This window comes from Capricornis sumatraensis, chromosome 1 (assembly GCF_032405125.1).
Source record: "Capricornis sumatraensis isolate serow.1 chromosome 1, serow.2, whole genome shotgun sequence".
Lineage (NCBI taxonomy): Eukaryota > Metazoa > Chordata > Mammalia > Artiodactyla > Bovidae > Capricornis > Capricornis sumatraensis.
In genome coordinates, this window is record NC_091069.1 from 100,023,760 (window position 1) to 100,038,225 (window position 14,466).

Here is a 14,466-nt window from a genome sequence, read left to right on the forward strand (position 1 = left end):
TCTACATCTTGTTGAGTTCTGGAGACTGGTTGTTTCCTAGTTTTTCTTATGGACTCAATCACAGTAATGTATAAGCTTGCAGACCATTAGGGAAGTAAAAATGATTTCATCATTCTTTCTTGTCATGTGAAAAAAGGTGATAATGTCTAGTTGCAACATGTAATTTTAAGTTCAGTGACAAAGTTAATTTTAGTGCAATCTTTGATAGCAGTATCCACATATATAATCAGTTTTTACTGCTTGCTTGTTAACAAGTGACCCATGTGCTTATAAGTACTTTTAAATAATTACATGATGACTCTGAAGCTGTGTTCCATAAAATTAACTTGCTGAAGCTACAGACCCTGGTAACTGAGTCCCTGTCCCAGAGTCCTGGAGGAGAGAAACTCATTGGCCAAGTTTGGGTCAGGTGACCAGGTCGGTCATGCTTATTACTTTGATTGATGGCTGAAGCCAGGTGGACATATCTAGGTGGTACCCAGGGAAGTGGGATGAGCTGACACCCCCAGAAAAGTTATGACTCACAGATTCTCCGAAGCTGAAATTGTGTCACAAGACTGCTTCCCCAGAAATTTTTGTTTCTTTTTACCTGTATTAACTTGATGTACGAAAAAGTAACTCGAGCTTCCCAGTGGTAAAGAATGCAGGAGATGTGAGTTTGATCCCTAGGTCAGGAAGATGCCCTGGAGGAGGAAATGGCTGCCCACTCCAGTATTCTTGCCTGGGAAATCCCATGGATAGAGAAGCCTGGTGGGCTACAGTCCATGGGGTTGCAAAGTTGGACATGACATAGTGACTTAAAAAAAAAAAAGGTAACTTATTTTAATTTGTGGTTCTTTTATCACTAGTGAGGTGAATATTTTCAGATACGTAGTCCCAAAGTATCTCATTTGTAGTTTCTCATCTCTGGGTTATAACTTTGCATTTTCTCATCTACAAGTTATAACTTTGTTCTTTAGCATATTCTAATGAAGCCTCTTTTGTATTATATTTCCAATGATTCCAGGAAATGTATTTCTTATTAGATATTCATTCTCTTTGTAAGTTTTATATTTGAAAAAAAATTTATTATAATAAAGCAGGCATTTGCATTTCTATAGCCCTTAAAAATATGGTCACTTAAAAAAATTAACAGCCCCTTATTTAAAGAGAGAAGGAAATGGCAACCCACTCCAGTACTCTTGCCTGGAAAATTGCATGGATGGAGGAGCCTGGTAGGCTACAGTCCATGGGGTCAAAAAGAGTCAGACACAACTGAGCGACTTCACTTTTCTTTCTTTCTTATTTAAACATTATTCGTATCTGATTAGGTAGACAATGAAATTTTTTCCTTTTCAGACAAATTCTCTTAAAAATAAAATCTCTTGATAGTGGTAAAGATAAATACCAAGTAGCAATTATCTGTATATAATTTCAGGATGTACCAGTGCAGACTAGAATTCATCATTTAGTTGAGTTATAGTGAGTTTTGTTTTTGTTTAGATTTTGTTGTTGTAGTGAGTTTTACCAAGAGTGTATTATTTACTGTTGTTAGTTGCTCAGTCCTGTCCAACCCTGCAACACCATGGACTGTAGCCTGCCAGGCTCCTCTGTCCATGGGATTTCCCAGGCAAGAATACTGGAGTGGATTGCCATTTCCTCCTCCAGGGGATCTTCCTGACCCAGGGGTTAAATCCAAGTCTCCTGCATTGGCAGGGGGATTCTTTACAGTCTGAGCCACCAGGGAAGCACACACTATTTGCTAAGGATACAGCAAATTCTTTGCTCTTCTTTTTTACAGGGGATTGATGTCGATGGTGAAAGTTGTGCAGTGTGTATTGAAAATTTTAAAGGAAGGGACGTTATCAGAATTCTGCCATGCAAGTACGTACTCTTACTTCCTGGGATGTTAAAAAAATCACAAGTTTCAGGTTTCTGACCAAAGAGTTAACGTGTCTTTCAGGATATGCAGATCTTACTATCAGGTGATACCTTGCGATCATCTCACCTCTTAGAAAAGCAGCTCAAAGTCTTCAAGGTCCTCTTGTACTGTTTTACTCTAAGACTGTTTTGCTTGAAGACTTCAGGTGACCATTAAGACCCACTGTCTCCATTTTTTGCAGATTGGCTTTTAATCTTACAGGCAAGGAGGCTTCAGTAGGGTCTTGGGGGTCTATACTGTACATTTATCAATGGAGAAAGTCTGCCATGTTGGGAGAAAGGAAACTGAAGCTGGCCAGGTGAAGGCCCTGGAGGAGAGGGCCAGGGCCAGTCAACAGACTTGGCTCAGGCTCTGCTATTATTATCTTTTTTTTTTTTTTTTTAGCTTTTAAATATTGTAATTCTTATGTTTTAAACTAGTGAACATTTTCCCAGACATTTATTAGAAATGTTATCCTTAAAGACATTTCCTGGTTATGTATTTTTATCTGTTATTTTTCTATGGAGATGCCTTTTTTCTTAGATTAGGCTCTGCTGTTATTTGCACCCTGAGTTTGGATTCTTTTTGGGGTTGTGTGAAATAAATATTCCTCCTTTATTTAACGAGGTGTTTCTTTTTTAGCAACAGAAACTTATGTTTCCTTTTTAATCATGAGATGCTTTAACTTTTCTTTAAAAATTGCTCTGTCAGCAGAAAGGTGTACAGAGACTGTGCTTTAAAGCTGGTCATTTTAAATTCTGCTTCGCGCCTATGAGAAGCAGGTCACAAGTTAGCATGTGATTGTGCCTCGCTTTATGTTCTCGAGTGTTCAGAGTATATACCAGTACTTTATAGGAGATAAAGTTCTCAGGAATTCTGTGGAGGACATGAAGTAATGAGGATCAGAATAACAAAATTAATTTCCCTGCATCAAGATAGTGAACTTGAATCTGCAGGAGTTCATGTGGGTTGGTGTGCTGGGTGCTTAGTGGATTGGGGTCGGTGTCAGTTGACGGGGTCCTGTAGAACATGATTAAAATAGAAAAGAATCATTATTCTAGGCTGGTTGAGGGCAGGTCCTTGTGACTTGCACACCACACAGTGAGCAGCCAGGTTTCCTGCTACAGGAAATGGAGACGCTCCTGACAGCCGAGCTGGGACTTGCACTCATATCATAAACAGCCGAGTGTCTCCTGAATGTGCATGTATCCTGGTCACCTTAGTGGGGTTTTCATTCCCTGCCCCCACCCCACCCCAGTTTTCTCCTGTGATTTATTTCAACTAATTTCCCAATGGAACCAACATATTTATTTTTCTCAAAACTATTCCTGTGGGTCGGTTTCAGTTTAAGGATGGATAGATAGATCACAAGACAAGCTGGGTTGGACCACCTTACGTCCTTACCTGCTGTTGTTTTTAACTGCCCTGACAGGTTTCCCTTTGGAGAAAAGGTCTTTAGACAGTGACGACAGTAATAATAACGAAAAATTGCTGAGGATTTATAGTGCCCACTACCCTAGTAGCCACGTGGTATGTGGGCTGCTCAGAACAGCCTTTGAGGTAGGTGCAGAGGGGCCTCAGGATCCGTTCACAGTCATAGCATCTGATCACACAGCTGGCATCTGAGCCTGATTGGTGTGGTTCTGATCCCCACACCCGCTTACCTGCAGCACAGATAAACTGCAGACTCATCACCCGAGAAGGGAAGTGAGCCAATGAAGACCTCAGTAAAAGAAGAAAATTCATATGTGATTTCTTTTTTTGACTCTGAAACTAATGTGTTCATTCTAGAGAAATGTAGATGCTACAAAAATACATTAAGTGTTTTTTTAACTTGCAGCCCACAGATAACTTTAATATTTTAATTGATATTTTGCTGCCTTTCTGCTGGAGTCACTTTACATAAGATACTATCAGCTTTTATTAGCTTGTTACTGTTAGTTAACTCTTTAGTTTCTTAGGCACATTCATTCCCGAAAGGCTAACAGAGGCACGTAAAAATACATTCCAGCATGATACAGAAATAAACCATGCTGTTTTCGTGCAGTGAAGGGGGAGTTTCCCTCTAAATGCCAAATTCCGTTTACTTTGGAAAGTAGAACAGATAACCTTCCAGGGTAAGTGGATACACTGGAATTTTTATATGACAGCATTTAACTTGTAAACAAGATGAGTTGGTAGGATGTGTTATTTCCTTTATAAGGTATAAGCAATTATTTTAAGACATTAACACGTACTTAATTTTTTTAGGCATATTTTTCATAGAATATGCATTGACCCATGGCTTTTGGATCACCGCACGTGTCCAATGTGTAAACTTGATGTCATCAAAGCCCTGGGATATTGGGTTTGTTACGTTTTTGTTTATATTCAATCTCTGCTCCCCCCACCCCACTGCCCCCCATTCTCCCTGAGTGATTTGATTCTGTTCCTGACCAGAGAGGCAGGAGGGGTGAACCAGATGCTCCTTCTAGGGTTCTTCTGGTTCCTGAAGAAAATTTCCTCTATATCAAAAGTAAATTCTTAAGACATTCCCCCCAAATCAATGAACTTACGGGGTTATTGAATAATACACTAGGTGTATGTTTAAAGTTCGTACTTAGAGTGGTATTTTTGCTATATGTTGTAACACTCTGCAGGGTCTTGTAGATGCTGGTCAGTGTCCTGGAAATAATTATTGTAAAACATCTGACCTGCAAGGAACCAGGTGCACATTTTACATACAAGGAAGCGAAAGCCAGCACCTCTGGACATGAGCTCTCCTGATACCTGGGTTTCAGAGTCCAGATAGCTCAGGGGAAATTCCTCCCGCAGCGAACGTGCTCCATCACTTTGCCATACTGAGCTGGTCACAAGGCCACGCTCAGAGAACAGAGCCGGGAGGGCGGAGTGAAAGAGAGGAGGTTATTGCAGCTGTGCTCTGAATGACTTAACGCACATTAAAATATTGACTCCTGGCCCCTCTGGGAGGGGAGCGCTGTTTTAGTAGCCACCTTTAGTAACCAGAAACATGAGCTTAGGGAGAAGTTGCTCACCTAAAGTCACAGGTGATGTGATGGGTTATCAGCTTTCAGTTGTGAGTTTGCTTAATTCCAGGGTCCAAGCTCTTAACTCGCCTCCTACCCAAAAGAGGGAAAACAGGTTTTCCTAGATTGTTATACTTTTAGAGTCTAAATATAACCTATTACTGTCCCAAGATACTCTTGGTTAAATATAAATTGTTTTGAAACAGAGATCTTTGAGAGAAGTAACTTAAATATCAGATAATTATTTTTCTTGTTGCTAAACGTAAGGTGTTTTTGCAGCATTTACTAAAGAGATTTCTTTATGATAATGAATTTATGTGACTGTATCAGCCCTCAAGGCTGCAGGCCCCCTTCAAAATATTTTTCATTTTCCAGTTAAGCATATCTTTAAAAAGAGCTAAGGGACCACGCACTATCTTAATAACCAGTGCGATTTTCTGTGAATTACAGTGTTTGAGTGTGAGTTGTAGAGGCCTCACTATGGATACACAGAGAGGGAGGCAGAACTGTGTTACTGGAACCTTACCCACCTGGATGTCTAGAAAACGTGTCTCTGCTCTAGAATCTCTAATGTTCATTGACTCGTTGTTTTGATAACTGGCGGCTCCCCTCAGCTTGGCAGGTGTCCTGGGCGTTCTTAGTGACCGTGGCACGTTCTCTCTCGCCCAGCCCTGCTGGGACCATGTCTTAAACAGTGGGAGCCAGGGATTAAACAGATGGTTTCCTGGCAGTCTTCCTCCTCCTCCTTCTGTAGATGCACCTGAAACGCCTTTTGAGTTGCTGTCTTCATTAGTTGGTAACTTTAGACCTGCTTTTAATTTCTAAACATTTGTGGAAAAGGCATTCCGTTGACCTTAGCATTGAGACTGTTTTTGGAAATGCATCTGCGTATATTTCATGTGTTAAAAATCAAGACTCATTTTACATCAGGTTGTCTTGCTTTCAGAACGTTAGTTTCAGAAAGCTAGAATATGTGTTCCCAGAAAGCTTGTTTCCTGTTTTGAAGAAACTTACAGTAATTTGAAATCACACTTAAGATATTAACTTGTCTTGCCTTTATTTATTTATTTTTTTAATTCTTTGACAGATAGGTCTTTTTCTTTAGACCCGTTGACCCTCCTGCATTGAGTTGTAGAGCGTTTTACACTCTCCTCTCGGGTGGTAACTAGTTCTAATTTCCACAGGGAGAAAATGGCCACAGTGAGAGCAGCCACTGGCCCTCACAGACTGCAGAGTGGTGCCTGACTTTGCAGCTGTGACCGCTTTGACATGCCTCTTGTCCCTGTCGTGTTTGCTCTGGGGCCGGCCTTTATCAGGGGTGTGCAGTGCTGGGTCTGGACATGGCTCTGGAGAGACAGAGCTGCACAAGGCTCCACCCTTCTGCTCACTGGCTCCTAGGAATTCCGCCATCTGTACTGGCGGGGGGCAGGCATGCACCCCACCCCACTGGCCAAGGAGGCCTGTTTGGAGAGTGTGGGACACAGAGAGGGAAGGCCTTGACCCTGCCAGCAGCAATGGGAGCGTTCAGGGAGGGACATTTGAGCTGCGTGTTAATGGGTCTGCGTATCACAGGTCAGTGGCGAGTGACCACGTGGGGTCTGAGATGGGCAGCTAGTTCAGCCTGGCAGGTACTCAGACAGGTACCTGGAAAAACAGATCAGGGCAGGCTGAGCGGGAGTGCGGGTGCGACGGCAGCCCAGCAGGACTTGTTGGTTGGTGTGGCAGGCATCTTCTCTGGGGGTGCCTGTGGGAAAGCAGTGAGCCACACAGTGTCCAGGGGTGGGGAGAAGGTTCTAGAACATAGGCGGAGCCGGCCGCGGGAGCAGCAGTGCCTTTGGCCCTGAGGACCCTAGGAGTAGAGCAGGGAGCTAGGCTGTGCGGTGTTCAGCCTCAGCCCAGACTCACAGGGACACCCACCCGCCCCCAGTAGGCCTTTTCCCAGCAGATTCGTCCATCACAGCTTTGACTCTGGTGTTACCCAAAAAAAGGTTTCTGGATGGCCCCCAGGTTTTGAGACTCAATGCAGGGGTCCTTGTAGGGTCTCCTGTACCCACTTTCCTGATCTTATTTTCTTCTTTAAAGCGGCACGTGGGGCAGTGGAGGCACAGTGGGAGCAGACACACCCTGTGTGGAGTCGGCGCTCTCTGAGTGAACCAGGGGCAGTCTGCAGCCCCTGAGGGTCGGGAGCCTGCTTGTCTCCTGAGCCCTGGCCACTGGCAACAGTTAGGGCGGCCTTTCAAGCTCAGGGCCCTGGTCTCAGTGGCCAGCAGCCAGTCAGGCTGCTCAGGAAGCCAGGAAAATGCATTTGTGACAGAGCTTCACTTTCTGTCAATACATAGTTTAAAAGCTGGCATCGCTTGTGTCAAGGGGAAAAATGGTTTTTTGGAGGAAAAGCATTTAGGCCATAAAAAGCTATTTACTGGAAGTAACTCACTTTTTGGTGATGCTAAGAAGATACTGATGTGCTTTTTGCAGTATTGGTGTTTAAATAGTTTGTTTGAATTATGAGCAGATGATGATAGATAAGCCTGATGGTGTTACTGAGAAAAGGTGTTTTCTTTGCTCTAACTCTCAAGGGCGAGCTTGTGGACGTGCAGGAGGTGACTGCCCCAGAATCTTCCCCTGGGGGTGTCTCGGCTGCAGATCTGAGTCTCTCGGTACCAGACGGCGAGAGAAGTGACACTGGCAGCTCCGAGTCGCCCTCCACCAGTGACCCTGCGCCGCCCTGTGCCGCCGGCTTTAAGGACGATGCAGGTGAAAACACAGCCTTGCTGGGTGAGTCACTGGCCGGTGAGCAAACACAGTGGTGTTACCAGTGCTTGAATGAAAGTGAAGAAGCACACAGGGTGCAGAAAAAACATAAAGGAAGAATGGAAACCATAACCTTGCCCCTGCGGATACAATACCGTTTCAACATGCCAATAAATATATCTCAGATTTTTTTTTTCTGTGTGTGAGGAGGAGGCGAATATCATTTATGTGCCCTTAGGTAACCCGTTTCTTCCTCTTAGTGTACGAAACTCTGTATCCGTAGACAAGACATGTGATTTTGTGCAGCTGTGTACTAGCACATTCTGGGTTCAGTATAGTTTCTGTAAGCCACACCCTGCTGATGGGCTTTTATCATCAGTAACACTGAAATAACTTTAGTGTATACATCTACCACCTAGCTGTCTTGTGTCCTTGTAGGTAAAATAGAACGAATTGCATTTTTAAAGTTATTGATGCAACTTCCTTCTTTTCCTATTTGTTGGTCATTTATACTTCTTTTCTGAGTGGCCCATTTCATCCTTAATTTATTTTTCTATGGAAAAACTAACTTTTTCATATTGATTCTAAGAGCTCTTTGGTCTTTGCTTTGTTTTTTTATCTTGTCCAGCCTTCTCTTAACTTTGCATGATTCTGCCTTTGATAGAATGCTAACTTAGGAAAGTCTTTTCGGGGTTATTAACTTATATTTTACTAACAGTTGTGGTTTTGTATTTTATGCTCAAATCTTTAATGCACATAGCTTCAGAAAAGATGTAACTCAACTATTTTTCCCAAATATTTAACGACTTGTCAGTTGTTTAGTGATCATTACTTGTGAATAATATGTTTTGATATTCACAAGGCAAGGCAAATTTCCTCATCTTTATTCTTATTTTAAAAAATTTCTGAGCTGTTTTTCATTTTTTAAGATTAATCTTAAAATCAGTTTACCATGTATAAGAAAATCCCATGAAAATTTTTATTATAGTTGAATTAATTTATAGATTAACTGAGAAGAATTGATGCTTCTAATTTTGAATTTGCCAACCTGTAAAAAGAAGCATATTTTTCCAAATTGGTAATACTCAAACTGAATCGGTTTGTCTTTTTTTTTTTTGTACATTTTTAGAATCTGGGAGGCAAAGATAGAAGCATGAGAACTGAAGTTTTAAAGCAGGACCAGAGGAAGAAAGGATGCGTTGTGTAAGAAAAAGGGAGGATGAATTTCAGAGAGTTAGGAAGTGGAAAGCTGGATCGGTAGGAGTTCTAGCCGGGCCTCCTAGCTGGGTCTCCTGCTGGGAATGAACCGCTCTGTTTTCAGCAGTTCCATTGCAGTGAGCCCAGATGCATTCCATTGTAATTTTTGCTGTTTCCTTCAGTCTCCAGAAGGGAAACGAAATTTGTTTCCTCTACTACTTGACTACCCTTGAGATATTTCAGGACAGGTAAAATTCTTAAGCTGAATTTCTAAGTATTTGTTCACCAGTAAATTTGACAAGTAATTAATGTGTTAATATTATTTCTAGCCTACCATCATAACAGCATCATTTGAGAAATATTACATTGGAAAAAAGTTAATTCTTTCCAGCCGACCTTAGGACTTCCAGAGTATAATGTAACTTCACCAGTAGCTAAGCTAACACTTTCTTGACCCTCAAGAGCATCTGGAGATGAAGGTGGGGGTTATTAGGGCAGCCCACTCCCTGGAGAAGGTGTCTGCAGCAGTGGGTTCGTCTCTGGCCCACTTGACCTCAGGTCTGGTTGTAGGTGAACTCACAGTGCTTGGCTCTCCTAGTTTTGAGGAGGTACTGTATTCCTGAAAGAAACCTTCTGCACCAAAATTATTCTCTTCTCCTTTCCTAGTAACATCCGACTGGACTTGAATGCCAGTTTGAACCTCTCCGGGTCTCAATTTCCAGTCTCTAGATTGGGGATGATAATGTAGACGTCTCTAGCTTGTAAGGTCAATATACATTGCCCAGTAAACGCAAGCTGCTGTCTTCATGGGTGGTGATGCCATCGCTGCGCATTTGGAAACACACTCTGGTTAATCCCACCAGCTCAGCGTGCATCTTTTCTGTTGCATGGTGCTGACCACATGCTTGCTAACTAGACTAGAAAACCTCTCATGCTCTATATGAAGAAGGTGTTTTTGTATTTTCTTAACTCTGTTGGGAATAGGTTGCTGTTTCTCCATGTAAGTTTTATTTAAAATTTTCTATAATTTGTTTCATGAATGATGATCTCCAAGTGTTACAGTGTTTATGTAACCAAAGCCCAGGATATGCCCAGCAACTAACACTGGCTCCCGTTGCTTTGTTGTAGAGACAGGCAGGAGCAACACTCAGCGTGACGGACCCGCCTGCTAGCGCGCGACCTGTGGACCATGTCACGGACAGAGCCTAGGCTCGAATTAAAGGACATTTTATTTTTGTTACTTCAGTGCATAGTTTGTATATGTGAAAATAATGTACACTCTTTTACCTTTCAGGTTCTAATTTGGTATACAAAGAGCTCAGATTTTTTATTCTTTGAAGAGACTTTTTGATTAGTCGTGATATATTTATCTATTGAAATGTGTCATAAGATGATTCTGTCTTCTCAAGGCTGGTTCTAGCCTAAGCACATTGACTTTAGACTAGTTGAAATGGAGTTGCGTGGTTATATTCAGTAATTGGTCATGTGAGTTTCCCTGGAGGAAAGACTTTCTTTGAACATTAAGCTTGTCAATGTGATGAGAGACGTCCGTTGCTTTCTTGCACCTCTGTACTTTAGAGAGATCTCCAAACCCGAGAGCACTTTCATTGTTGTTTTTTAAGTTTGGAATTATGAGAAAAGTACTGGTGGGCTTGAGTAATTTCTTTTCTCCCTTTTATTACCTAATTTCTTCTAATAACCTTGATGGGGAGGGAAGTTTTGTCCCTTTTTTCTACAAATAAAAAAAGCTGTCACATGCGGCATGAAGTTCTTCATTACTTGTTAAGGAAATGGAGCCGACAGATTCTGGGTTATTTGGGGGATTTTTGGTTGTTTTTTGAGGTAAATGATGAATTTACTGATTTCAGCTACAGTTTAATCTTTACAATTAAAAGGGTGATAGATAGAGACTTTCAGTTGCTGTTAAACAAGTAACCAGTTTTCTAGATTAATTTTAAAGCAATGGAAAAAAGCAGTGAACTTGTTTCATCATCTCTCCCCTCTACTTGTTTGCTGTTCTTCCTTGAAGGTAGGGGAATTAGGCTGCTCTGAAGCTTTGGGGGCCGCTTTCTAAGTTGAAGAAGTGATGAAACACACAGTGGTTAAGACTGCACGTCCACTGCAAGGGCTGCAGGTTCGATCCCTGATTGGGGAAGTTCTGCATGCCACAGGGGTGGCCAGAACAAAAAAAAAACACATTCTGCTCTGCTGTCACTTCTTAGAGGTGGAAGGTCCAGAGAGGAAGAGTTAGTTTTTTTTACAACTTGAAATTGTAGTCCTTTGTAGCTTCCAAACTGTTTACTGTGTACATCTTTATTTCATGGTAAAAATAAATGTTTACTAGAGTATATAATTTTAAAAGTGTAGACAATTTATTCTTATAGCTGTATCTAAGACTTAAAGTTTATATAGTTTTTTTTTTTTTTCAAGTTACTTAGGACACTCTGATTCCAGTCACTCAGTGAAACTCTAGGTGATTAAACAGTGTTACTGATATCAACAGAGGCCGGACTCCATGGGAAGAGCTATTGGGATAGAAATTGCCTTACTCTTGAGTGCTCATTTCAACAGACACTGCAGTGGGTTTCCATAATAGCCATCATCTTTGAAATTTGCCTTCTGTGTTGTTCATTGCAAATAGGAAAATATGTCCCTGATTCTATACCAAGTAGATTGCTCTTTGTGTTTTAAGACACATACTAGCGGAAAGTGCTGTAATTCTTCCCATTAGCCAGTGAAGCTGACTTTAAAGAATGCTTTAACAGATCAGGATGAATTGTTTTTGATGATGATGGGCGAGTGAGTTCTTATCAGCGGCTGTCAACCAGAGCTCTACCTAACTCAGGAGTTTGAGGGACGACTCTGGGGTTCACTGTTTGGCACTCTGTGCTTCTCTGCAGGGGGCACGAGCTCCACCCCTTGTCAGGGGACTAAGATTGCCTGTGCTGTGAGGCACAGTCAAAAAAAAGAGACTTTGACACTAAGTTATAAACATAGAGACTGGAAAAATTATAGTTCTCTCATCTTTAGAAACACAAGTCTTTAACAGCAAATAAGGAAATCTGCAAGAGCAGACAGAAAACCCTTTTGTACTTGGTAAGGAAACTGTTTCCTTTCAAAAGGATTTTCTTAGGTAGACGTGATAAAGGGTCAGTTACTAGAATTTTTGCTTAAACACAACATTGATAAAACACTGGGAATCTGGGGAATATAGATGAAGAAAGATGAGTAAAGCTGAGTGATTTAGTTCAGATTGTATTACCTAATGGCAGTAATCACTTTCCTTCTGACAGTTGTCTTGAAAGCTTTGTTCACAGATAATGTAGAGACTGTTCTTTCTTTTTAACTGTGAGGGCCTCGGTGGTGTGTGGACAGCATGTACCCGTGGATGCCAGCGCCCCTGCTGTGCAGCTTCGGGCCTTCCCGTCAGAAAGCCAGGCCACCTGGAGGAGGGATGCGCACACCGCACCTGGAGCAGGTAACAGCGCCTCACCTGCTGGGAATGTTGGGTGCCCAGACTCTTCCCTGGAGGACTGCCCCACAGTTACTGAGGAATGATGACACTAAAAGGCCGAATTGCAGTGTGCCCCTTGGCAGTTAGCTCTCTGTGGGTGCACGATGACAAAACCTCCTGAAGCGAACCTCTGGTCTGACCTCAGTAATCTCGGGGCACAGTTTCCAAAATGGACCTTTCCAGCAAGCTCAGACATTTTCAACAAGAGATAATTGGGGAACCCTGGGCAGCTTTGGGGCTTCAGCATGCACTAAGCACCATTCTTCTTGTTTTATGATACACTTGCTACACCAAAGACCGCTAGAATCATGAAAACAATAACAACAGTAATAGACCACAATGGTAAATTTGCATGCCAATGCAGGAGACACAAGAGGCATGGGCTCGATCCTTGCCTGCGTCGGGAAGATCCACTGGAGGAAGAAATGGCAACCCACTCCAGTATTCTTACCTGGGAAACTCCATGGACAGAGGAGCCTGGTGGGCTGCAGTCCCTGGGGTCGAAGAGAGTCAGGCCTTACTGAGCACACAAGCACAAGACATTCAGGAACCAGGCTGCTTTCACTGGGACAGAATACCCAACGTGACCAGATGCCCCCGGAAGACGGCTTAGCTTCGCTATCGTCTTTGAGCACACTCGTATGGTCAGTGAGGGCTGAGGTTAAGTCAGCACATACACATGGCTGACTAGAACCTGAGGTGCTTACATGCTTTAGTCGAAAGCATTTCTCCAGGCTTGGTGTAAACTCCTAATTTGCAGCTTACAGAGCACAGAACTTTGGCCTGAACCAGCGTTCACCTCACTTTCCTGCACGCTGTGCTTCTGCCACAAGGTCACCAATCAGAAAGCCACCGATGCTTTCCCCAGTTTTCATTTTTTAAGTTTTAGAACACTTATAAGCATGCACTTTCAGAAGTACTGGTACATCTCTTACTAGTTGCAGAAGTAAAACAATGTCCTCATCAGCCATGCATCTAGAAGTGTGCCCTCATTCTAACACGAAAGTATGAAGTAAGTTGTAAATCAAAAAAGTATTTGCATTACATTAGCTTAAGATTAGTATAAAAAAGGTCAATCCTTTCTTTTTTATGCATTGGAGGCTTATTTATCAACGGGTAAAAAGAAACCTGGGAAAACACTTATATTTTCTGTTAGGCTGATTACAGTTACTGAATCTCAGGATTTTGGAAGTGCTTTTCTTAAGGCTTTTCCGCATAAGCATTTGCACAAACTCCTGTCCATTGAGTCCATTAAAATTTATGAAAGTTTGTCTATTCTGATACCGTTTATCATGGTATCATTTGTCTGAATGGTACCATTTTCTTAGTTGCATAAATAAACAATACTGCAAAGAAAGGTATTTGAAACAGTTATATTTTAGTTCACAAATACTTTTTCAAACATCTTTCTACCCTAAGATGTCATTTTAACAGGTTTTCTTGCTGTCTTCTTTTAAGCAGGTGATTTGAAGATATTAAAGCTAGAAATTGGAACTGAAAGTCCAGAGAATTCAAGATGTGGTTTTTAAAAAACATGAACTCATCTAATTAAACTTAAAAGTTGATGCAGTTATCAAATCCCAGGATTATAGTTCCTTTTATTTCAGGTAAACTTTCTTCTACTTTTAAATATATTTAACAAAGAACTTTTTGCTGGTGTTGTATCTGGGTTTTTTTTTTTCCTCCCATAAAGTGTTCTCTAAATATAACTACTATTCTTTGTAAGCTGTTTATTTGAAATACATCTGAAACCTTTTCCTCTGTCAAGTAACCAGGACTATAACCTAGAAATGATGAGCAGTGGTCTGTCTTTAGTCACAGGCCACGTTTGCACATCTGCTCACAAAAGCCCATTTGTAGCCCCAGATCAGTGTTTGCGTGGGTGGCAACTTGTGGGTGCCCCAGGGGCAGAGAAGTGCCTAGCTGCCGGCACACATTCCCAGGGGAGGCTGGACAGGACACGGTCTTCTAGCATGACTGACAACAGCTGTCCTTTCATGCTCGGTGTGGTGCCACGGTTCTGACATTTTGTGCCGCTTAAGTTGTGATTCCGTAGCTTGGGACAGTGCCCGGGCGTA

At 42.0% G+C, this 14,466-nt stretch overlaps 1 protein-coding gene and 1 non-coding gene across 5 annotated transcripts in view; both read left to right on the forward strand.

The window, feature by feature from the left end:
• RNF149 (ring finger protein 149) overlaps positions 1 to 14,466 on the forward strand; it is a 30,886-nt gene that overhangs the window by 14,760 nt on the left and 1,660 nt on the right. The window contains exons 4-9 of one of the 4 annotated variants that reach the window (XM_068969659.1): positions 1,781 to 1,863; positions 4,151 to 4,247; positions 7,503 to 7,701; positions 10,003 to 12,352; positions 12,685 to 13,032; positions 13,850 to 13,995. In XM_068969659.1, coding sequence (XP_068825760.1) covers positions 1,781 to 1,863; positions 4,151 to 4,247; positions 7,503 to 7,701; positions 10,003 to 10,046 — 423 coding nt within the window. In that variant the 3' untranslated portion in view covers positions 10,047 to 12,352; positions 12,685 to 13,032; positions 13,850 to 13,995. Of the gene's footprint in view, positions 1 to 1,780; positions 1,864 to 4,150; positions 4,248 to 7,502; positions 7,702 to 10,002; positions 12,353 to 12,684; positions 13,033 to 13,846; positions 13,996 to 14,466 lie in introns of all 4 variants that reach the window. The other 3 variants (XM_068969658.1, XM_068969657.1, XM_068969660.1) reach the window with 3 other exon arrangements.
• Positions 12,421 to 12,534, forward strand: LOC138094000 (small nucleolar RNA SNORD89). The gene has a single exon (XR_011146187.1). It is a non-coding gene; the product is annotated as a small nucleolar RNA SNORD89 (small nucleolar RNA).